The sequence below is a fragment of the Sinohyriopsis cumingii genome, unplaced genomic scaffold, assembly GCF_028554795.1.
Source record: "Sinohyriopsis cumingii isolate HCF-2022 unplaced genomic scaffold, ASM2855479v2 utg001339l, whole genome shotgun sequence".
Classification (NCBI taxonomy): Eukaryota; Metazoa; Mollusca; class Bivalvia; order Unionida; family Unionidae; genus Sinohyriopsis; species Sinohyriopsis cumingii.
The window spans coordinates 248238-273103 of record NW_028315985.1 but is presented as its reverse complement, the minus strand read 5'-3'; the positions used below and the strand labels follow the sequence as shown (position 1 = coordinate 273103).

The 24866-nt window shown below is 34.6% G+C and overlaps 1 protein-coding gene across 2 annotated transcripts in view; it reads left to right on the top strand.

The window, feature by feature from the left end:
- Window positions 1-24866, top strand: part of LOC149772611 (uncharacterized) — a 143788-nt gene that overhangs the window by 97528 nt on the left and 21394 nt on the right. Inside the window, exons 12-13 of one of the 2 annotated variants that reach the window (XM_089947579.1) lie at window positions 3197-3337; window positions 21233-21380. In XM_089947579.1, the coding sequence (XP_089803705.1) occupies window positions 3197-3337; window positions 21233-21380 (289 nt within the window). Of the gene's footprint in view, window positions 1-3196; window positions 3338-21205; window positions 21381-24866 lie in introns of both variants that reach the window. The other variant, XM_089947578.1, reaches the window with a different exon arrangement.

Genomic DNA, 24866 nt, shown 5'->3' with positions numbered 1-24866 from the left:
GGAACTGAAGTTTGTGGAACTGTACTAGAGGTAAATAAGGTCTTCATGTACTTTACAAACATTCCAGCTTAACATGATGTCTACTGTCCCTGTATCAGTTTTGAATATTGGGAGTTATAAATACATTTTTTCTAACTTTACGAAGCAGTAAATGATAGCTTGTTACATCTTACGGGAAGACTGGTTTACTTACAGAATGAAATCAACTGCATTACTGCCCATACAAAGTTTTCCATGCAGACGGCAGATTTCAGACAAGGTTTCTAAATCATAAACTACTCATACTAAAGAAGCTTAGGAGAAGTTCAAGTGGAATTTAGGTGGATTTAAGGCAGAATTTTAGGTGAATTATGCAAATTAATTATCCTAAGATTCCACTTTTAAATTAACATAAAATATTTCTAAGATTTCCACCTGAAACAAATATCCACCTAAAAACAATTTCCCATCAGAGATTTCTGCCTGAATTAAAATCTCACCTGATACATCCACCAGAAATAAAAACCTGCCTGAAGTTTCCACCACACATTCGATCCAATAGATGATCATATCAAGATGGAGTTTTCACTAAAAGGATTCCTATGATGCCTAGTTGATTCTAAATTAAAATGGTGCCAATCTGATGCCCAGCATGGTCTCTACATGGTCACTACATATGATGCCCAGAATGGTCACTACAGCTGATGCCTAGTATGGTCACTACATCAGCCAATCATGAAAATCTTGTTAAATCATCCTTCTGAATGGATGGTTATATCAACTTGGGGATTTCACTTAAAACTTTGTCATTTTGCACACTGACCCTTAATATGGCTAGCATGGTGGCAATTGTTATGTTTTGGTGGATAACACAAAGCAAAGGTTTGCTGTAATTACTTTAATGGCTAGATTACAACTGACTCGAACAATGAAAACATAGATTAGTTTCTCACGCTAATGTTATCATAAGGCATTTAGGGTTACAACAGAGTGTGGAGCCTGGAGCTGACCATAGGTGACCTGTAATTGCGAGATCATTTGTAGCAACAGTTGTTGTTGTTGTGCGGTTTAATGCCATTTTTCAGCACACGATAGGCTATACATGGTGGCCAGTATTAATGGTGGAGGATGAACCCGGGAAAACCACGGAAAGAACCACCGACCCTCGAGAAGCTACTGGCAATCTTTCTCACATACCCACATTGGCCAAATCCGAGACTCAAACCTATGCAGACAGAGGTGAGATGGCAGTGATCCGTAACGGAGAGCGCTTTAGACCACTCGGCCACTCGGGGGCCCCATTTTGTAGCAGAACGTTAATACTGTATATTATCAAGGTCATCATGGTCACTATTTCTCCCACGAAGATGTCTATATCAACATAGGGTTTTCACTAGGAGATAGATGTCTATATCAACATAGGGTTTTCACTAGGAGATAGATGTCTATATCAACATAGGGTTTTCACTATGAGATTGATGACTATATCAACATAGGGTTTTCACTATGAGATAGATGTCTATATTAACATAGGGTTTTCACTAGGAGATAGATGTCTATATCAACATAGGGTTTTCACTAGGAGATATATGTCTATATCAACATAGGGTTTTCACTAGGAGATAGATGTCTAATTCAACATAGGGTATTTCACTATGAGATAGATGTCTATATCAACATAGGGTTTTCGCTAGGAGATAGATGTCTAATTCAACATAGGGTATTTCACTATGAGATTGATGTCTAATTCAACATAGGGCATTTCACTATGAGATTGATGACTATATCAACATAGGGTTTTCGCTAGGAGATAGATGTCTATATCGACATAGGGTTTTCACTAGGAGACTTTGCATGATATCATAGTTGGTCATTAATGAAAATGTTGACAGTTGTACAGCAGCCAGTATGGCTTCCATGATGGCTGTCTTTTGGTCACTGCTGAATTGTGGTTGTATTGATATGGGGTTATATTGATACAGGGTTATATTGATATGGGGTTATATTGATATGAGGTTACATTGATATGGGGTTATATTGATATGAGGTTATATTGATAATGGGTTATATTGATATGGGGTTATATTGATATGAAGTTTATAATATTGACATGAGGTTATATTGATAATGGGTTATATTGATATGGGGTTATATTGATATGAGGTTATATTGATATGGGGTGATATTGATATGGGGTTATATTGATATGAGGTTACATTGATATGGGGTTACATTGATATGGGGTGATATTGATATGAGGTTATATTGATAATGGGTTATATTGATATGGGGTTATATTGATATGAAGTTTATAATATTGACATGAGGTTATATTGATAATGGGTTATATTGATAGTTATATTGATATGGGGTGATATTGATATGAGGTTATATTGATATGGGGTTACATTGATATGAGGTTATATCCATCAACTACTAATTATATTTGCTGCCATGAATAGAGTAACATGTGCCAAAAAATGGTGTGAAACCCCACTAAATTAGAATTGGTTGGTAGAACAATGCTTTTGCCAGATTTCCTGTTCACAAATTCTTATTTGAAGGTGGGATTTCCTTATTTTACACAAGTGTATATGAAGGATTTTATTTCTGACTTGAAAGGAGTGGTGATAAAAGTGCAGATAATCTTAAGCCAATTAGAGGGTATTTTCTAAGTTTCTTTCCTCACAGTATAAGCAGTTTTGTTTTCAAAAATGTTCTTTATAAACAAGAATTACAGTTCTGAAACTGGCAAAATTCATCTTTTCCATATTAATGCACAAGAAACTTTATCTTATATGATAACATTTATACCCTCACAAAGTGCATTGAATTGTATGGCATTTTTTCACTTAGTCAAAATCATAAACATATTCTGGCGTGAGAAAAATAGTTATCACAGAATGATATGGACATATTAAATCCATTTACTATTATGGTTTATATGTAAATGTCACTTTGTGTACCTTGTCATATGTATGGACTGTTAGATTATGCAATTTTACTACATGGTGATTGAAAAATCCATATCAGTAGTCAAACAACAACCATTTCAGTTTAGATTGTATATTGAAAAAAAATGTGTGTGCATGAAAGAAGCTGCAAATTTATATACATACAATGTAATTATGATGTTTATGAAATATATTTTAAGTCATCAGCATTTATTACATTAAACACAAGAAGGAAAATATACAGAGACTATTTTATCTTGTAGCCAAACTAACCCTAATGGGTAAAGACTGTGCAGGGAATATGACACAGCCGCCCTGTCAGCCATATTGTGTTCACTGCCTGATGAATCACCACGTCAATCCACTGGTGTGTCCAGAACATGGGAAAGTCAGGCCTCCTTTCGGTACGTTACAGTCTATTTCATGGATTGATCTTTATTCTGGATTCTTATTCATACAATTCCAAGATGTAGATGCAAGAGATGGCATCTGATGTGGAAGTATTTTTAATTGGCAGGTCATATATAAATATAACACAAGTAAAAGGTTTAACTAAACTTACTTAAATTGCATACTTTTCTTAAAACATGTGTACACATTGCAAATTTGTTGATACATGTGTATGTTAAATTGGTTATGTGCAAGTATATGCACTATGTGCACAGTGTATTAGACAATGAAAAAGCATTTATCTGGTTTTGTGGCAAGATACATAGTTGTTTATAATTTCATATTCTGACCTGATGCATTTGTCACATTAATATTTATTCAGTACATTTATTCTCTCCTGCTTGAGGTTTGCACAAGACTTAGCACTTGTCAGTTTTCTACCTTCGGGTTCTCGGGCAGCTGTGGGAGCTACTGACCGACCATTATCAGTGGTATTTCCCTATAATACACCTCAGCATATTCTGGTACCTGATATTGGATGTTTATTAGGTGTTTAGTATGTTGTGTTCAGTACATTTCCACAGTAGGAAGAATCTATTTTTCTGGCATTTGACAAGGCCATTGTAGCTGATGACACCAGGCAATGTCTGATGATCTGCTGCAGTTGTTGAGAGACTGACTCCATGGCCTTGACAGAGTCATCCAAACTTTGCTACACATTTTTGTTTTCCATAAAGAGCTTTAAAATATATACCAGTCTTCCATTAAACATGACTGCCATTACTAAAACACAAAATTTATTCTTCTTTCCTGGCATGAAGACCTTCAAAATATATATAAATGCTGCTGCTCTACCATCAAATATGGTTGCTACAAAAAATCTGAAAAAACTTTAAATGACTTCTATTCCATAAGTGCTGAACAGCTTTTAACCAGATTAGACAGAAAGCATTCTTTGAATGAGGAAGTTTAGTTTTGCATGAATGTTCTGGTCTGCTATCAGACATGACTGTCGTTATTAAAAAGTGCCAAAACATTTTAAATGACTTCACAAAAACCTTGCAATGGAGTTTTACAGACAGCATCAATTAAATTATGCTATTTTACAAATGATGCTAGTTCATCTTCAAATATAACCACTGTCGCTAAAAAATGTACAACTTTTAATAAAATTTTCCTCAGAAACCACCTAAACAAATTTGATAAAATTGAACAGAAAAATATTAGGGGGGTCAGGTTTATGCAAATGATGCCAGTCTGCCATATCAGATATGGCCACCATTACTAATATAATAGAAAAACTTTGAAAATACCTCTTACCTGACCAGATTTTACTTAAAGTCTTAACACATTAACCCCTGAGCCAAACAGCTAGGCAGCCCCCTGCAGTATACATGCAGAGATCACCTAGAGCAGTGTTAGCCTTTCCCGTGCCTTTATCCCTGAGACTAGCTAACAGCAATTGGCTTGCAGATTTTTATAGAGGGGACTACTTGCAATACAATTTTTATTATTTTATTTGTATTCATTTAATTCAGCTGAAATTTGGCATGGCAGTTCTCAATAAACTTACATACATAATGGTATAAATTTCATGCTACATACAGAAATATAACTAATGCATGATGGTGAAAACAAATGATGTACTTGCCAATTTGCTTCTCTTGCCGTGACTAATCCATAAAATCCATTATGAATTCACACAGAATTATTAACACCATCAGCACATGAAACAATTATAGTTTATGTACACAGAAATTTCACTTGTTGTCTCTTGTAAACTAAACATCCTGTGAATACTGTACACAAATGGACATATTTTACTTGCTCTTTACTTACCTTCCTTAGGGGTCGTCCATTAATTATGTCAACAAAATAGGGGGGAGGGGGTTTGAAGAAGTTTGACAATTATTGACATGGGGGAGGTGGGAGTTCAAGATAAATTGATGTCAACAATGTTATTTTTTACAATAAATTTAATAAATAAAAAGATAGGAAATTAGTTGGTGCGTTGGTATGGCACACACTTGCTCGCCCGTCAAGAGCCCACCATTTTAATCCTAAACCGGTTGAGTTCTTACCAAGGAAGTCATAGTCTTGCATCATCATATTTTGTTTTTATTCAGTGTAGATTGTAGACTGTAGACAGATTTTTAAGGGAAGTGTCTGAGCTTGAGGCAGAAAATTTGCTAACTAAGGATCAAGATTGGTGCTAAAACCATGTAAGAACAAGTCAATACTTTTTACAAATTGTAAAATGCCATGATGTAAATTGTTGCCAACCGATTCGAAGCTCGTACTTTGAGATTATCGCCGATAGATTCATTCCACCACCAATTCCAGTCTGCCAAACTAGTGAAGGCCTTAAAGCACCAGATGCATCTGAGAGCAACTTGCACAAATTTCCATCTCTTTTCTACAATCAGTCTTTGAAAGTTGATAACATGCTACCTCGATCGGCAAAGGCATTCAAAATTCTTTCATATGATCTATACTGTCCTTCCATTCAGTTGTCATTGCTTGAATGGATCTGCAAAATTTGTCACCTCTATGTTGCTTCACAAGTCATGTTGAAGAAGCATGTTCAACAGCACCGACAATGCGATCTTGGGCCTAGGCAATTACCATATTTACCATATACTCCTCAACCACAAAGAATTCGGCCAATACGAGTGGCTGCCAAAAGACAGAGAGAGCTGATGGCAATTATTGCTCATGGAGGGATGTTAAGTGCAGAATGGTTAGATGAAGATGATGTTGACCTGTCTGGTGTATTGGTTCCACAAAAAATAAATGAATCAGCCACTATGCCCATTATAACAATTGCGGAACATTTGGCTTCCCCATGGGAAGAAGATAGAAGCTAGAATATAAACTATCGATTTTTTCATGAATTCAGAGTGTTATTGTCAATTTGAAGTCTGTTAAACAAGTAAAAAAATGTATTAAAATTTATTTGTAGACGTTTTAATTTCCATAATTCTATTTTTAGCATAAAAGCCAGCTGTAGAAAATATTGTTTGTTTTTGGGGGTGGGGGAGTAAACTTGTGTTAAAGGGTCACTGAAAGTTTGACGGGGGGGGGGGGAGGGGGATAAATAATTGCCTAAAGCTTGTTGACATAATTAATGGACTCTCACTGAAAATTTTGAAACTAATAAAACACTTAATAAACCTTGAACTATGAACACTCATGTTAACAACATATATTTCCCAAACATTTATTTAACGATTATTCAAAAGAAAAAAAGCTCCACATAATCACACAGCTCCACTCAACTCCATGAACTTGGTGTAAAAACTGGTGTTAAATATGCTAATACCTGTAGCCATCATTTATACTGTGGATTTATGACAATATTAAGTTAGTGTAAGTGAAATTTTATGTGCACATGTTCATGTATTCAAGTGAATTTGGAAACCTGTTCAGAACAAAGGATTTTTGGCTATCCAAGATGGCCACCGAAGTGGATATACTTGAAATTGAACTACACCTATCATATCTGAACTTCAGTTGATACCAACTCAAACACATTATGCAAGTTTCATTCAAAAGTTTATGGATATGTGCTAGTCATAAATAAGGATCTGATATACTTTTGCTATCACTGCTATGAACAAGCTGAAAATATCAGAATCATGGAAACATATTTAAATACCAGCCTTGTAGGTTCCTTACTCAACACACTCAGCTCAGCCTTTTCTGCATCATTCTCTGGCTTTAGTATGTCTGATATACCTGAAGATCAGAGCCACACAGATAATCCCATGCAGGAAAGTCATGTTCAGAATAAAAATGAAAACAATGGTGCAGATGATGATTTGGAATTATCCATTATGGCTGACACTCCAGAATTCTTGAGGGTCAAACATAATAAATACAGTATCACTGTGAATATAGATCCACAAAAGTTTGAGTTTGTAAAACAGATATTGGATTCAGAACCTTGCATGACTTTATGCAGTTCAAGTGTACAAAATGGTATTATCTACAGAACACAAGAGAAAAACACTGTGACAGCTACATTGTATAAAACAACATGTGTCTTACATATACAGGGGCTGAACAGTCTCACATGGTTAGATCATATTATCTGTAAATGTAGACAGGATGAGAATACCCATGCTAAAGGCATTTATATGCTGACATCTACACCAGTAACTAGATGTAGTACCAAACATGAAACAGTTCCTAAAGTCTTTGACCTAAATGACTCAGGCAATAAAATTAACACTCCTCCAGAGTGTCAGGCAATTACACGCTCCATAAATCATGACCACAGCAGTGATGGCTTAAGCCTTAATGATTTCTTCATGTGTGTACATAAAAAAACAATTAGGAAATTGGAGACCCAAATCGAAGAATTAAAACTACAGTTACATGCTATTAAATCAGCACAGGGAAAGGTTAATGAGCAAGTAACCTCATGTGAAACAGCAATTCAGACAGACTCCCAAATATCAACAGTATCAGATGCTTAGACACAGACAATCCCAGTACCAGCCAAAAGAAAATGTAAAATGACCATGCAAATAAAAACTGATGCCCTAAGTAATCCTGCATTGCAGACAACAGTATCCCCCTCTCAGTCATGTGACACACCTGCAACAGCAATAAGTGTACATCCATGGCCCGCAGTTCAAACAAGTCTGTTACCTTCACCAACAACTGCATTTCCCAGTGCTCAGACAAATGTGTCAGAATCAACAACAGTAGTTCACACAACTGAAACACCAATTTCAGCACCCCTTCCTCCAAGATATGTGTCTGAAATACAATCCAGAGTCCAACACATGACATCACAAGCCAGAAAAGATAGGACTCTAATAATTGGCTCCTCAATTTTGAAAAGTATAATACCAAGGAGACTTTTTAAAACAGATGTACAGACTTTAAGAGGTGCAAAAATCAACAACATCACTGACAGAATAATGAACAGCGACCTAATCAAATACAAACAAATTATTATTTTAGTAGGTGGAAATGATGCCTGTGAGGGAAGGTCACTAAATCAACTCAAAACAGATTTTGAAAGTTTATTGTATGCTGCTAGATATTGCAGCCCAAATACATGTAAATTAATGATATCGGGACTACCTCCTCGTGTGGACACCAAGGCCAAAGAAATAAATGATCTGATAATTGACTTATGTGAAGATTTCAACCTACAGTACATTCCACAATACAAATCTTTCTTCATTCAGAATCAGGATGTCAACCTTAGTCTCTACCACAGAGACAAAATTCATCTAAGCAGAAAAGGAACCTCTCAGCTACTGAGAAATATTAACATGTATGCCCCTATTTTCAAGCACTTTAATGAAGAGTGTTGTCTTAACTGTGGAGAAACTGAGCACATGACACAGGTATGCCATCATGGCAAACAGATCGAGTGTTTTAGGTGCCATAAATATGGACACAAACAAAGACTTTGTCCATCAATGTATACATATTAGGAAGCTGGCAAAGAGGAGAATGCCAACGCTTCATTTACAAAAAAACTAAATGTACCCAGTGGGACTCTTGACTCTAACTATTCAATGGACACTATTGTAGATGCAAATGTAAATGGATTTTCAGGGTTTGTATGTGACTTTGAAGATGCTAATATATATGAACATTTAAATATAGAAATAGGATGTCAGAATGATAAAAGCAGTATGGAGACAATCTCAGTGAGTACCCCATTGCATGATGACATACATGTAATTGATATGAAACTAAATACAAAAGGTTTTAACATAGGTCACTTAAATGTACAAGGTATAGTGGGAAAGATAGACCAGATTAAGTTAATGTTGTCTTCCATGGAAAATAATACACATGTTTTAGGACTCACTGAAACCAAATTAAATGCTAACCACAATGATGATCTATTTCACTGTCAAGGCTACAATAAACCATTTCGTAGGGACAGAGAGACAGCAGGGGGGAGGGGGTCTTGTTGTATACATTAGGGAAGATGTAAATGTAAAAAGGCGACTTGACTTGGAGTCACATGAAATTGAGAGTATCTGGGTGGAAATTTTTCAAAATAATGCAAAATCTTTCCTAGCTGGTTTCATTTATAGACCACCTTCCTCCAAAGCATTTTGGAATGATAACTTTTTGAAACAAATAGAAAATGTTCTAGCACAGGAGAAAGAAACATATATACTCGGAGATATAAATAAGGACCTTCTCAATACTCAAATAAGGAACAACTGGATGGAATTTATTGAATCATTAGGCCTAGACCAGCTGGTAAATGAGCCTACAAGGGTAACAGAAAAATCAAGCACTCTTATTGATCACATTTATACTAACCTACCAGACAATGTGGCTTGTGTTAATGTACCAAATGTTGGTCTTAGTGACCACTATCCTACTTTTTTGACAAGAAAGGTTAAATGCAAGAAAGATAAGAAAAATACACATAAAACGATCACTTACAGATCGTTCAAAACTTTTAATGAAGAACAATTTCTCAATGACCTATATAAAGTTCCATGGAGTATGATCCAAAATTTGGATGACATAGATGAAGCCATGAGGGTGTGGACTGACTTATTTATGGATGTAGTATCTAAGCATGCACCACTGAAAGTACATCGAGTAAAGACTGATATTCAACCTAATTGGCTTACTACTGAAATCCTAGATGCTATGAAAACACGAGACAAATTCAAGGCTATGGAAAACCATGCACAATATAAAGTATGGAGAAATAAAATAACAAGTATGATCAAAAAAGCTAAAAAAACTTATTATCAATCATTGCTTGAAAACAAAAAGAGCAACACAAACTCCATTTGGAAAGTCTTCAATGAACTCACTGGAGGAACGCACAGAAAACAGACAAATAAAATTCACTCACTTCTGGTAAATGACACCATAGTCACTGATGAAACTGACATTGCAAATGTTTTCAATGATTTCTTCATCAACATTACCACAAAGTTAAAAGAGCCAGTGATAGAAAACAACTTTAATGAACTGAAAAAGTTCTGCAGCAGTAAAATCTCAAAGGAGCTATGTTTCTCTATCCCACCAGTGTCAAAAAACTTTGTTAAAAAATGTCTCAGTGAACTTGATACCAAGAAAGCTACAGGACTTGATCAGATTGGTCCACGACTCATTAAATCTTCTGCCTTTGCTATTGTAGATAGCATAACATTCATAATTAATTTAAGTATTGCAACCTCATCTGTCCCCAAAATATGGAAAACTGCAAAAGTAACTCCTATTCACAAATCTGGTTCTAAGGATGATGCTGATAACTACCGACCAATTTCAATACTACCAAACTTGTCAAAATTGATTGAAAAACATGTCCATGACTCATTCATGTCATATTTAACCAAACACTTGCTGTTACACCCTAATCAATCAGGCTTTAGACAGAACCATTCCTGTGAGACTGCCTTGATCTCCCTAACTGATAAATGGCTTCAAGCACTTGACCAAGGTAGAATAATAGGAACTGTATTTGTAGATTTCAGGAAAGCTTTTGACATGGTGGATCATGAAATCCTTTTGAAGAAACTGAAAATCTACCAGTGTGATGAAAGAACAATTAGATGGTTTACTTCATACTTAAATGAGAGAACACAACATGTTTACATAAATAATGTTCTGTCTTAACCTGAAACAATTAGATATGGAGTACCACAAGGCTCAATTCTAGGTCCACTACTATTCATCTTATTTATTAATGACCTACCACTTTTACTAAGAGACTCAATATCATCTACAGATCTCTATGCAGATGACACAACATTGTCAGACATCCAAAACACAAAGCATGAGCTCGAAATTTCTTTACAGAATGCACTAAACAAACTGGAAAACTGGTGCACATGTAATGGCATGGTGGTAAATACTGGTAAAACTAAAATATTACTTATCTCAACACGCCAAAGAAGGACAAATCTTGATAGTGATGAACTATGTCTGACATGGAAGGATACAAATCTGCAAATAGTCTGTCATGATAGGCTACTTGGTGTTCTGGTAGATAATAACCTATCATGGACTGAACATATCAAACATACCAGTAAAAAAGTCAATTCAAGTTTATGGCTTCTCAGTAGGATAAGACATTTTCTCCCTGAAAGGCACAGGAAACTATTTTATAACAGTTACATACAACCCTATTTGGACTACTGTAGTACAGTATGGGGTAATTCAAATGATAAAAACATAGCAAAGCTGGCACATCTTCAGAAAAGAGCATTTGGGCTAATATCAATCCAGAAAGAAAGCAAGGAAAGTTTAGTTGGTAGGTTAAAAATATTACCTATTAAAGACCGAATCTGTTTGAGAAAAGCCAAATTAATGTACAGGATATCTCAGAATAGTGCTCCTGAATATTTACAATCACTATTCCAGTATAGGCTACCTGGTAATACTCCCCACCTGCGATCCATGTCTACCAAACAGTATAAAATTCCCAAACCAAATAAGGAGTTATTTAAAAAAAGTTTCCAATACTCTGGAACTCTGCTCTGGAATAGTATTCCAGCTGAGATTAGAAATGCCCACTCTATTTCCTTCTTCCAAACCCAATATATCCAGTGGCTTCAGAGATGCAGCTTAAATAAATAAATTCCTTTGTATGAGGGCCTCAAGGTAGATTAGTTTTTAGCTAATTGTGTTACCCTCTTTAAATAAGGTCATTATTATTATTATTATTATTATTATTATCAAATTCTTTTGCATCAGGGTCTAAATCCGTTGCTTGTCCTTTGTATAGCCTCTTGTCAATGTGTGTTTTATCATTTACGATCATCGATCAGCTCTACTTTCATTTTCTTCTTTTTCTTCGACATTCTCATTCTCTTCACTACCGCTGTTATTTCCAGTAGCTTTTTCGATGTCACTATCAATCTTGTCTGATTAAAATCCAGAAAATTCTCCGTCAAAATCTGTCAAGTAAAATTCTGCTCCCAGTTGCTGATTCTTATCAATTTGCATCATTTTCAGATGTATATATTTTCACTATTTCTGCTGCCATCGAAGTCACATTTTTTCCCTCCGTTCAGGAATATTCACTCTATCTATGTAAGCTACAATTTTATTGGTTAAACTACTTGCATAATTAAGAAATGGCTTCAAATCAACCAATGGTTTGTGCCGATTTAACTCGTTGTGCAGGAAACAGGCCTAGACATTTACTGCCTCGCAAACTCGGCGCTTGTGATACAAGCTATGCAAACTCAGCCACATTAGCGAGGCACGCGGGAGATCAGGGAGGAGATGTACAATGAGTATACTCGTCGCCAGGGGTTAATGTGTTAATGGATGAAGGGCTTGTAATTTTATAAACATGATGAGGAAAATACTTAAAATGACTTTTATTGTCAAAAGACATCCTGTTATGAAGAACTTTTAATTTTGTGCAAATGTAGCCTGATCTATCACTAAACACAGAAGAAAAACCTGAAAAGGTTTTGAAAAACTGATGTCAGAAGCAAATATGACCAACATTACTAGAATATGGCCAACATTACTAGAATATGGCCAATTATTAGAATATGGCCAATTATTAGAATATGGTCAATATTACTACAATATGGCCAATTACTAGAATATGGGGAACATTACTAGAATATAGCCAACATTACTAGAATATCGACAACATTACTATAATATGGGCAACATTACTAGAATATGGGCAATTACTAAAATAGAGCCACCATTACTAGAATATGGCCATCATTAATAGAATATGGCCAATTGTTAGAATGTGGCCAATTACTAGAATATGGCCAATTATTAGAATATGGCCAAGATTACTAGAATATGGCCAACTATTAGAATATAGCCAACATTACTAGAGTATGACCAACATTACTAGAATATGGCCAATTACTAGAATGTGGGCAACATTACTAGAATATAGCCAATTACTAGAATGTGGCCAACATTGCTAAAAGATGGCCAATTACTAGAATATGGTCAACATTACTAGAATATAGTCAATTGCTAGAATGTTGCCAAGATTACTACAATGTGGGTAGCATTACTAGAATATAGCCAATTTTTAGAATATGGCCAATTACTAGAATATGGGCAACATTAATAGAATATGGCCAATTTATAGAATATGGTCAACATTACTAGAATATTGCCTATTACTCAAATATGAGCAACAATACTAGAATATGGCCAATTATTAGAATATGGCCAACATTGCTAGAATGTGGGCAACTACTAGAATATGGTCAAATATTAGAATATGGCCAGCATTAATAGAATATGGTCAATTAATAGAATATGGTCAACATTACTAGAATATGGCCTATTGTTAGAATAGGGGCAATTACTAGAATATGGCGAATTAGTTGAATATGACCAATTATTAGGGTATGGCCAATTATTAGAATGTGGCCAACATTACTAGAATATGGCCACTATTACTAGAATATGGCCAATTGTAAGAATATGACCAATTACTAGAATATGGCCAACATTACTAGAATATTGCCAATTACTAGAATGTGGCCAGCATTACTAGAATATGGCCAATTATTAGAATATGGCCAAAATTACTAGAATGTGCCAACATTACTAGAATATGACCAGTTATTAGAATATGACCAATTATTAGAATGTGGCCAACATTACCAGAATATGGCCAGTATTACTAGAATATGGCCAATTGTTAGGACATGCCCAATTACTAGAATATGGCTAACATTACTAGAATATTGCCAGTTAGTAGAATATGGCCAAGATTACTAGAATATGGTCAATTATTAGAATGTGGCCAACATTACTAGAATATGGCCAATTGTTAGAATATGGGCAATTACTAGAATATGTCCAACATTACTAGAATGTGGCCAACATTACTAGAATATGCCCAATTACTAGAATGTGGCCATCATTACTAGAATATGGCCAATTATTAGAATATGGCCAACATTACTAGAATATGGCCAATTACTGGAATGTTGCCAATGTTAGTAGAATATGGCCAACATTACTAGAATATGGCCTTTTAATACAGTCTGGACAACATTACTAGAATATGGCCTTTTAATACAGTCTGGACAACATTACTAGAATATGGCCTTTTAATACAGTCTGGACAACATTACTAGAATATGGCCAACGTTACTAGAATATGGCCAACATTACTAGAATATGGCCTTTTAATACAGTCTGGACAACATTACTAGAATATGGCCTTTTAATACAGTCTGGACAACATTACTAGAATATGGCCTTTTAATACAGTCTGGACAACATTACTAGAATATGGCCAACGTTACTAGAATATGGCCAACATTACTAGAATATGGCCTTTTAATACAGTCTGGACAACATTACTAGAATATGGCCTTTTAATACAGTCTGGACAACATTACTAGAATATGGCCTTTTAATACAGTCTGGACAACATTACTAGAATATGGCCTTTTAATACAGTCTGGACAACATTACTAGAATATGGCCAACGTTACTAGAATATGGCCAACATTACTAGAATATGGCCAATTACTGGAATGTTGCCAACATTACTAGAATATGCCCAATTACTTGAATGTGGCCATCATTACTAGAATATGGCCAGTTGTTAGAATATGGCCAGTTGTTAGAATATGGCCAACATTACTAGAATATGACCAATTACTGGAATGTTGCCAACGTTAGTAGAATATGGTCAATTACTAGAATATGGACAACATTACTAGAATATGGCCAATTAATACAGTCTGGACAACATTACTAGGATGTGGTGAATTACTAAAACCTGGCCAATGTCTAGAATATGGGCAACATTACTAGAAGATAGGCAACATTACAAGAATATGGCCAGTTACTAGAATATGGCAATCATTACTAGATTATGGCCAATTACTAGAATATGGCCAGTTATTAGAATATGCCAAGATTACTAGAATATGGCCAATTATTAGAATATAGCCAACATTACTAGAATATGGCCAACATTACTCGAATATGGCCAATTACTATAACGTGGCCAACATTACTAGGATATGCCCAAATACTAGAATGTGGCCAACATTACTACAATATGGTCAGTTATTAGAATAAGGCCAATTATTAGAATGTGGCCAATTATTAGAAAATGACCATTTATTAGAATATGGCAAAATATTAATATATTGCAAATTATTAGAATATGGCCAGTTATTAGAATATGGACAATTACTAGAATATGGCCAACATTACTAGAACATGGCCAACATTACTAGAATATGGCCAATTGCTAGAATATGGCCAACATAACAAGAATATGTCCAATTACTAGAATATGGCCAGCATTACTAGAATATGGCCAACATTGCTAGAATATGGCCAACCATACTAGAATATGGCCAACATTACTAGAATATGGCCAATTGCTAGAATATGGCCAACATTACTAAAATATGGCCAATTACTAGAGTATGGCCAATGAATAGAATATGGGCAACATTACTAGAATACGGCCAATATTACTAGAATATGGCCAATTACGAGAATATGGCCAATTAGTTGAAAATGGCCAAAATTACTAAAAGAATGGCCAATTACTAGAATATGGCCAACATTGCTAGAATATAGCCAATTACTAGAATGTTGCCAACAGTACTAGAATATCGCCAATTATTATAATATGACCAACATTACTAGAATATTTCCAATTGTTCGAATATGGCCAATTAATAGAATATGGTCAACATTACTAGAATGTGGCCTATTACTAGGATATGACCAATTGTTAGAATATGGTGAATCATTAGAATATGACCAATTACTTTAATATGGTCAATTATTAGAATATGGCCAACATTACTAGAGCATTGCCAATTATTAGAATGTGGCTAATTATTAGAATATGGCCAATTGCTAGAATATGACCAATTATTAGAATATTACCAATTACTAGAATATGGCCAATTATTTGAATATGGCCAGTTATTAGAATATGACCAATTGCTAGAATATGGCCAACCTTACTAGAATGTGGCCAATTGTTAAAATTTGGCTAACATTACTAGAATATGGCCAATTGTTAGAATATGGCCAATTACAAGAATATGGGCAATTATTAGAATATGGCCAATTATTAGAAGATGGCCATTGTTGCTACAATATGGCCAATTGTTAGAATATGGGCAATTACTATAATATGGGTAACATTACTAGAACATGGGCAACATTAGTAAAATATGGTGAATTACTAGAATGTGGCCAATTATTAGAATATGGCCAACCTTACTAGAATATGGCCAATTATTAGAATATGGCCAACCTTACTAGAATATGGCCAATTATTAGAATATGACCAATTACTAGAATATGGCCATCTTTACTAGAATATGGACAATTACTAGAATATTGCCAACCTTACTTGAATATGGCCAATTATTAGAATATGACCAATTACTAGAATATGGCCATCATTACTAGAATATGGCCAATTACTAGAATATGGCCAACCTTACTAGAATATGGCCAATTATTAGAATATGGCCAACACTACTAGAATATGGCCAACATTACTAGAATATGGCCAATTACTAGAATATGGACAACATTACTACAATATGGCCAATTACTAGAATATGGTCAACATTACTATAATATGGCAAATTAGTAAAATATGGCCAATTACTAGAATATGGGCAACATTACTAGAATATGGCCAACATTACTAGAATATGGCCAATTACTAGAATATGGCCAATTATTAGAGTATGGCCAATTATTAAAATTTGGCCAACATTACTAGAATATGGCTAATTGTTAAAATAAGGCCATTTACTAAAATATGGCCAATTGTTAGAATATGGATAATTGTTAGAATACGGATAATTACTAGAATATGACCATCGTTACTAGAATATGGCCAATTACTAGAATATGGCCAACATTGCTGGAATATGGCCAACCTTACTAGAATATGGCCAATTATTAGAATATGGGCAACATTACTAGAATATGGCCAATTATTAGAATATGACCAATTACTAGAATACGTCCATCGTTACTAGAATATGGCCAGTTACTAGAATATGACCAATTACTAGAATATGGCCAACATTGCTAGAATATGGCCAATTATTAGAATATGGCCAACATTGCTAGAATATGGCCAATTATTAAGATATGGCCAACTTTACTAGAATATGACCAATATTACCAGAATATGGCCAATTACTAAAATATGGCCAACATTACTAGAATATGGGCAACATTACTAGAATATGGACAATAACTAGAATATGGACATTACTACAATATGGCCAATTACTAGAATATGGTCAACATTAATTTAATATGGCAAATTAGTAAAATATGGCCAATTACTAGAATATGGCCAACATTACTAGAATATGGCCAATTGATAGAATAAGGCCATTTACTAAAATATGGCCAATTGTTAGAATATGGATAATTGTTAGAATATGGATAATTACTAGAATATGACCAGCATTACTAGAATATGGCCAATTACTAGAATATGGCCAACATTGCTCGAATATGGCCAACCTTACTAGAATATGGCCAATTATTAAAATATGACCAATTACTAGAATATGGTCAATTATTAGAATATGACCAATTACTAGAATATGTCCATCGTTACTAGAATATGGCCAATTACTAGAATATGGCCAACATTGCTAGAATATGGCCAACCTTACTAGAATATGGCCAATTATTAGAATATGGCCAACATTATTAGAATATGACCAACATTACTAGAATATGGCCAATTACTAAAATATGGCCAACATTACTAGAATATGGGCAACATTACTAGAATATGGCCAATTATTAGAATATGGCCAACTTTACTAGAATATGGCCAATTAATAGAATATGGCTGACATTACTAAAATGTGGCCAATTACTAGAATATGGCCATGATTACTAGAATATGGCCAATTACTAGAATATGGCTATAGTTACTAGAATATGGCCAATTACTAAAATAAGGCCAACATTACTAGAATATGGGCATCGTTACTAGAATATGGCCAATTATTAGAATATGGCCAACTTTACTAGAATATGGCCAACCTTACTAGATTATGGCCAATTACTAGCATATGGCCAACATTACTCGAATATATAGATATTTAAACATTTACTTAAAAAAAATAAGCTCTCAGCAGATTTTGACCAGCTTTGATGGAATGGAGCTTGGCTAAAAGGGATTACGAGTCATGTACAAATTAAATAGATGTGCCATTACATATGAATTAAAATGTGCACAGCAGACTAACTGTTGCATTCGCAACATGCGATCAGTTGAAGTGAAGGTATTTTAATAGAATCCATTCTGCTGTGCCAGAGTTAATCTGCTCATGCATTTTTTGGGTTAAAAACAGAGGTTAGCTAGATGAGTGATCACAGTTCCACTAGGGCTTCTTGTTTCCAAATTACTACTCAAGGTTTAATGCTATTTAAATGTCAAGTATTGTTTTGTGCTATTTGATTTGTTGAAGTGCAAAGATAATTAATAGATTGTGGAAATGGATTGTGTTTGTTATTTATAATAATAATAATGATGATGATAATAATAATAATAATAATAATGATTATAAAGATTGTATTTTATTTATAGTATATACAACATGCATTCCAATTGTTTGCTCTCACTCTCATGTACACACACTTATACACATGCATACACTTGTACCATTTTATTTTGTTAACCTTGACTGAAAATGTTAAATTGCCATCTTACAGACTTCTTAAAACTATCTATTGAATGTGCTGACTTTAAAGTTAACAGGAGGGAATTCCAGCATAACCCTCTTGAGTGAGCCAGACTTCTTTTTGTATTGTTCAATTCTTGGTTTGGGTCAGTTGAAATTCAGTTGATTGTAAAATGTACGATTCAGTAAGCTGAGCTTCAATTAACTAAAATATATCACAAATAAAACTAGAATTGGTAGTCAGATAAGTTTTATGCATGACATATGAATTTTAGTAAAATAAAATAATTTGTTTTTAAAAAAGGGAATGTGTGATATCAAATGGTATTTAGAATTAATACATATTGTCCTTCTCTGAGTGTGTAGACTCTTATTCAAAGCAAGTTTTCAAGTACCTGACTCCATATCTTTATGGTCTTTTATATGTGGTCGAGTAAAATATTGATACTATTAAAACATCCTACTAATACGAATCCTCAGTCATGGTACCCATTACACCTATAGTGTTGACTTGCCACTGTATAGGTACAGTGTACAAAAGACAGTGTTTTACTATGACATTAGTAAATAATGAGTTAATAGGCAGGTCACTAAAGTAGTAGGTAATGAGTTAATAGGCATGTCACTAAAGTAGTAGGTAATGAGTTAATATGCATGTCACTAAAGTAGAAGGTAATAAGTTAATAGGCATGTCACTAAAATAGTAGGTAATGAGTTAATAGGCATGTCACTAGGATAGTAGATAATGAGTTAATATGCATGTCACTAGAGTAGTAGGTAATGAGTTAATATGCATGTCACTAAAGTAGTAGATAATGAGTTAATATGCATGTCACTAAAGTAGTAGGTAATGAGTTAATATGCATGTCACTAAAGTAGTAGGTAATGAGTATATAGCATGTCACTAAAGTAGTAGGTAATGAGTTAATAGGCATGTCACTAAAAGTAGTAAGTAATGAGTTAATAGGCATGTCACTAAAGTAGTAGGTAATGAGTTAATAGGCATGTCACTAAAAGTAGTAAGTAATGAGTTAATATGCATGTCACTAAAGTAGTAGGTAATGAGTTAATGTGCATGTCACTAAAGTAGTAGGTAATGAGTTAATAGGCATGTCACTAAAGTAGTAGGTAATGAGTTAATAGGCATGTCACTAAAGTAGTAGGTAATGAGTTAATATACATGTCACTAAAGTAGAAGGTAATAAGTTAATAGGCATGTCACTAAAGTAGTAGGAAATATGTTAATATACATGTCACTAAAGTAGAAGATAATAAGTTAATAGGCATGTCACTAAAGTAGTAGGTAATGAGTTAATATACATGTCACTAAAGTAGTAGGTAATGAGTTAATAGGCATGTCACAAGGATAGTAGGTAATGAGTTAATAGGCATGTCACTAGAGTAGTAGGTAATGAGTTGATAGGCATGTCACTGAAGTAGTAGGTTGCTGAGTTAATAGGCATGTCACTAAAGTAGTAGGTAATGAGTTAATAGGCCAATCTCAATAATAATTGCAGTTATATAAAAACATTATGGCACTAAGGCAATCTCAGTTATATGTAGTGTCTGTAAATTGGCTTGTGGCTGTCATCATGAACAGCAATATTTGAACTCACTCATGCCTGCATTGCTTAATATATGTCAGTAAACTGGTTGGAGATTAAAGTACTATTCACGGCAGTCTGTCAATAAAGTGGTCTGTAACTGAAACACTATTCAGTGCAGTCTGTGAGTAAAGTAGTTTGTCACTGAAAAAATTACTATTCAGGTGAGCCTGTCAGCAATGTTTTGAAAAGCCTATAAGCTTAGTTTGGTTGTTTCCTTTGCAGCATAGCAACACATAAGCAGGTTTTTACTGCATATACAATTGGATTAGAATTCCTTACCCAAGGACAGACAATATTAGCTGACCTTGGCTTGTCTTAAGGTCAGATTCAAACCTGCACCCTTTTGGTTGTGACTCCAGCATGCTGACCACTGAGTAACAAGCCTGTCAGTAAAGTGGTAGGAGACTGAAGCACTGTTCAGGTCAGCTTTTTTAAATTATATGGAACCAGTAGAATGGGATCTGTGGTTTCTGTTAAATCAGGAATCGTCCTTTACCGATCATCACTTTATATTGATTTTGGTACAGGTTACCATGTATACTAGATAAAGAGTACAGCTTTTATCTGTGTTTCCTGCAACATACTAATCTTACCAGAACTTTGTTGACAGGTGACCATGTATATGGTGTATTTGTAGCTGGGAACAATGTTGATGGCATGCAGGAGTTTTCATGTGGAGGAGATAATTCCAGTAATATCAAAGCTGTTGCACAGACATTCGTTGATGATGTTGAAAATATTGTTAAAGTCCTGACAGCAAAGTATCCATATGTACTGGGAGCCAGGTAAATTCCTTGTCTATATGTAATGTATTGGGAGCCAAGTAATTCTTTGTCTGTATGTAATGTATTGCTAGCGAGGTAATTCCTTGTCTTTATGTAATGTATTGGGAGCCAGGTAATTCCTTGTCTTTATGTAATGTATTGTTAACGAGGTAATTTCTTGTCTTTATATAATGTATTGGGAGCCAGGTAATTCCTTGTCTTTATGTAATGTATTGGGAGCCAGGTAATTCCTTGTTTTATGTCCACTAAAACATGTTTTGCATTGTTCAGTGAAATTGCATTCGTACATAAGATTGGTAAAGTCCCATTCATTTTTAGCTTACTTAAGCATAAAACTGTTAGCTTATGATAATGTCCTTGCTTGCCAGGCTGTAGATTTTCCATGGCATTCTAAGAACAAACACAGAAAGCCATAGAAAATTCCAGCATTGAAAACCATGGAATATTTGGATTAATATCCCAGGCTCCTCCCAGGGTGGGCTAGAAAGGCATGGAAAAAAGACATGGAAAATCATGGAATATTGATGTGGAAAATACTGGACAATTCTAGGAAGGAAAACCCTGGAGTGTTTGGACTAATATACTGCAGGCTCTGTCCAGGGTAAGCTGGAAAACCGTGAAATATTGGCATGGAAAACCCTGACAGATTCTAGCATGGAAAATCATGGAATATTTGGACAAAAATACCAGGCTTCATTCAGGATAGGCTAGGAAACATCAGAATATTGGATTGGAAGACCCTCACAAATTGTACCATGGAAAATTATGGAGTATTTGGACTAAAATTCCAGGTTCCTTCAAAGATAGGCTAGAAAACACCAGAATATTGGAATGAAAACCCTAAAAAATTCTAGCTTGGATAACCCTTGAGTGTTTGGACTAATATTCCAGGCTCCATCCAAGGTGGGCTGGAAAACCACGGAAAATCTGGCATATTAGCCTGGATAAAACTGTGGCTGGAAAACCCTGAACAGTTTTCATGAAAACGAGATCACTCAAATGAATATTTTTTTCATAAGAACAAGAAATGTCTTTAGAAAATAATTTTTTATCTGGCTGACAGAATCCCTCTCCCATTTGATGTACACTAATAGGTGAAAAACAATATTATTAGCCATTTGAATTACATTGAACCATCTCTTCTAAAAATCCTCTCATAATAAAATCATGCATCCTTCCCTGCATTTTGTATGATTCAGGTACAATCCTCTGAAATAGATTACAGCAACACATACTATGTGTCCTTGACAAAAGAAATTGGCTACTGTTCATCAAACAATTTCAATTTTAGTTCAACATTCAACAGTCACTTCACAAATGTTAAAAACATCTCTAAGTGTTATTCATTACCATCCTTCAGAGAGATCCTGAATTTTACTATTACCATCCATTTTGAAAGAGCTATAAGATGACAAATGATTGGTACTTTATATCTTTCAATAAAAAAAGCAAAGAAATCACTCACTTAATACCTTAAGACCTTTGAAATAGAATGACTGTCATCTTCTTTAAAAATGCAAAAAGATAGTGACATCTGAACAATTGCTCAGTTTGATAATCTGTGAGAAGTAAAGCTGCCAACAGGTACCCAGGTATTAGCATACCCATCCATTCATAATCAGCCGGGTAATAAAATGAACCATAGGGTACCCATTTACTGTATAGTGTTTCTGCCAGTGCTTGTTAAGGCAGCACTCACTTTGTTTTCAAGGTGCCAGTCCTTTGACTGACCCTCAAAAATATGTACTTTTTCAGTTGTAAGCAGAGGTCTAACTCTTCCAATAAATAATTGACCTTATTCCCATTGGCTTGTTTTCCCACCTGAAAACCCTTTGATTGCACTACAAGTGTGGTTCAGTGGCATTTAACAGACTGGTTATTTGATCCTGCCGCACAACAGACCTGTGTTCAGTTGCAGCCTTTAATAGATTTCACAAACTGTGTGTTCAAAGTGTAACTTACAACGCTCAAGCGTGGTCTCTAAATACACATCTGCATATTACAGTGAGGCCAAGGAAAGGGAGTTAGTTGATGTGTATGATGACTGTTTAGACTATGATGATTTGCTAGATGATAATGGATGATTATATATTATAATTATAATATATATATATATATATATATATATACTAAGCACTTCAAGTTCTGGGCAAAACCAGCTCAGTTAGATGCACAAATCATGTTCGGGATTTTTTTTTTTAAAATTACCCTGGTGGAAAACATGCTAGGATCGGCGATGAAAAACAGATGGTGGGCCAGATGGAAACATATTTCTTTTGGGCTTCAGACAGCGAGGATGAATTATTAGACTTTGTAGCAGATGCCTTTAAGTAGTAATAGTTATATATATATATATATATATATATATATATATATATATATATATATTGGACAGTGTGAATGTTAATGAAATGTAGACCTTGCTTTAGGTTTGTACACCTTTAATACAATTTCCCTTTGATCAAGTACCTGGGTAACCAATCATTAGGATTGACAGGTACTCAATATAAGTTTTCTAAAATTTTGACAGCTGTAGCAAGGAGAAGTAAGCTCCATAGAGAAATGGAAACTAGATTAACAAGCTTGCATGCAATTGGCTCATTTTGTCAACCTGCAGCCAATAGCTGACAACATTGCATTGAGAACAGCAGTTTGGCAGGTGCAACCATAATAGTAATAGTTTGCAAAGGTATCGTCTCAATGATTATGTGAAGCAAGATTACAAAGTTGTCTTATTTGATGTATTAAATCATATGCAAAAGCTGAGCAGCAACAGAGGCTATAAAAATAGGCCTTACAGCTGCCTTCAAACTAGTCCTGTAAACCAGCAATATGCAACAGCCTTGATTTTACTCACCAACATGATAACACCATAATTTTAAATTATTTCTGGGGTTCTAGGATCAGTTGCTGCACATGTATTGGTACTGCTTGCAATACAATTTTGAAATTAAGAAAGCAAATTGTGGCAGTTAAAAAAATGGTGATTTTTCAAAACAAAGCTCATGTGATACTGCTGTATTTTTAGTATACCCCAAATATAAATATGCATATTTTGAGGTTTGTAAACAGCCTACATAAATATAAACAAGTGAAATAACCACAGTTAATATTTTGATACCGAACTAGGCCTCTCTCGCAAAAACCAAATATCATCATTCTTGATTTTATTAATTTCTTTTTTAAGACTCAAACTCCATGAAGCTTATTAATTTGAATAAAGTGTCCATATTTTTCCAGTCATATATCCAGGGTTTCTAGGATAAATTCTGCAAAATAATTTATTTTTTCATTGTTTTCCAGGATTTTCCATGTTTTTTCCAAGGCATTCCATCCTTTAACAAAATATACTATGGATAAAGTACAACTGGGTGTGTTTCTTCTGTCCTCTCATAGCTGTTGCCAGTCTGTCAACTTTTTAATTTCTCAAAAGACATCTTGGGATTTGAATGCCCTTAATGTTTTAACTCACATGTCCTTTAAATA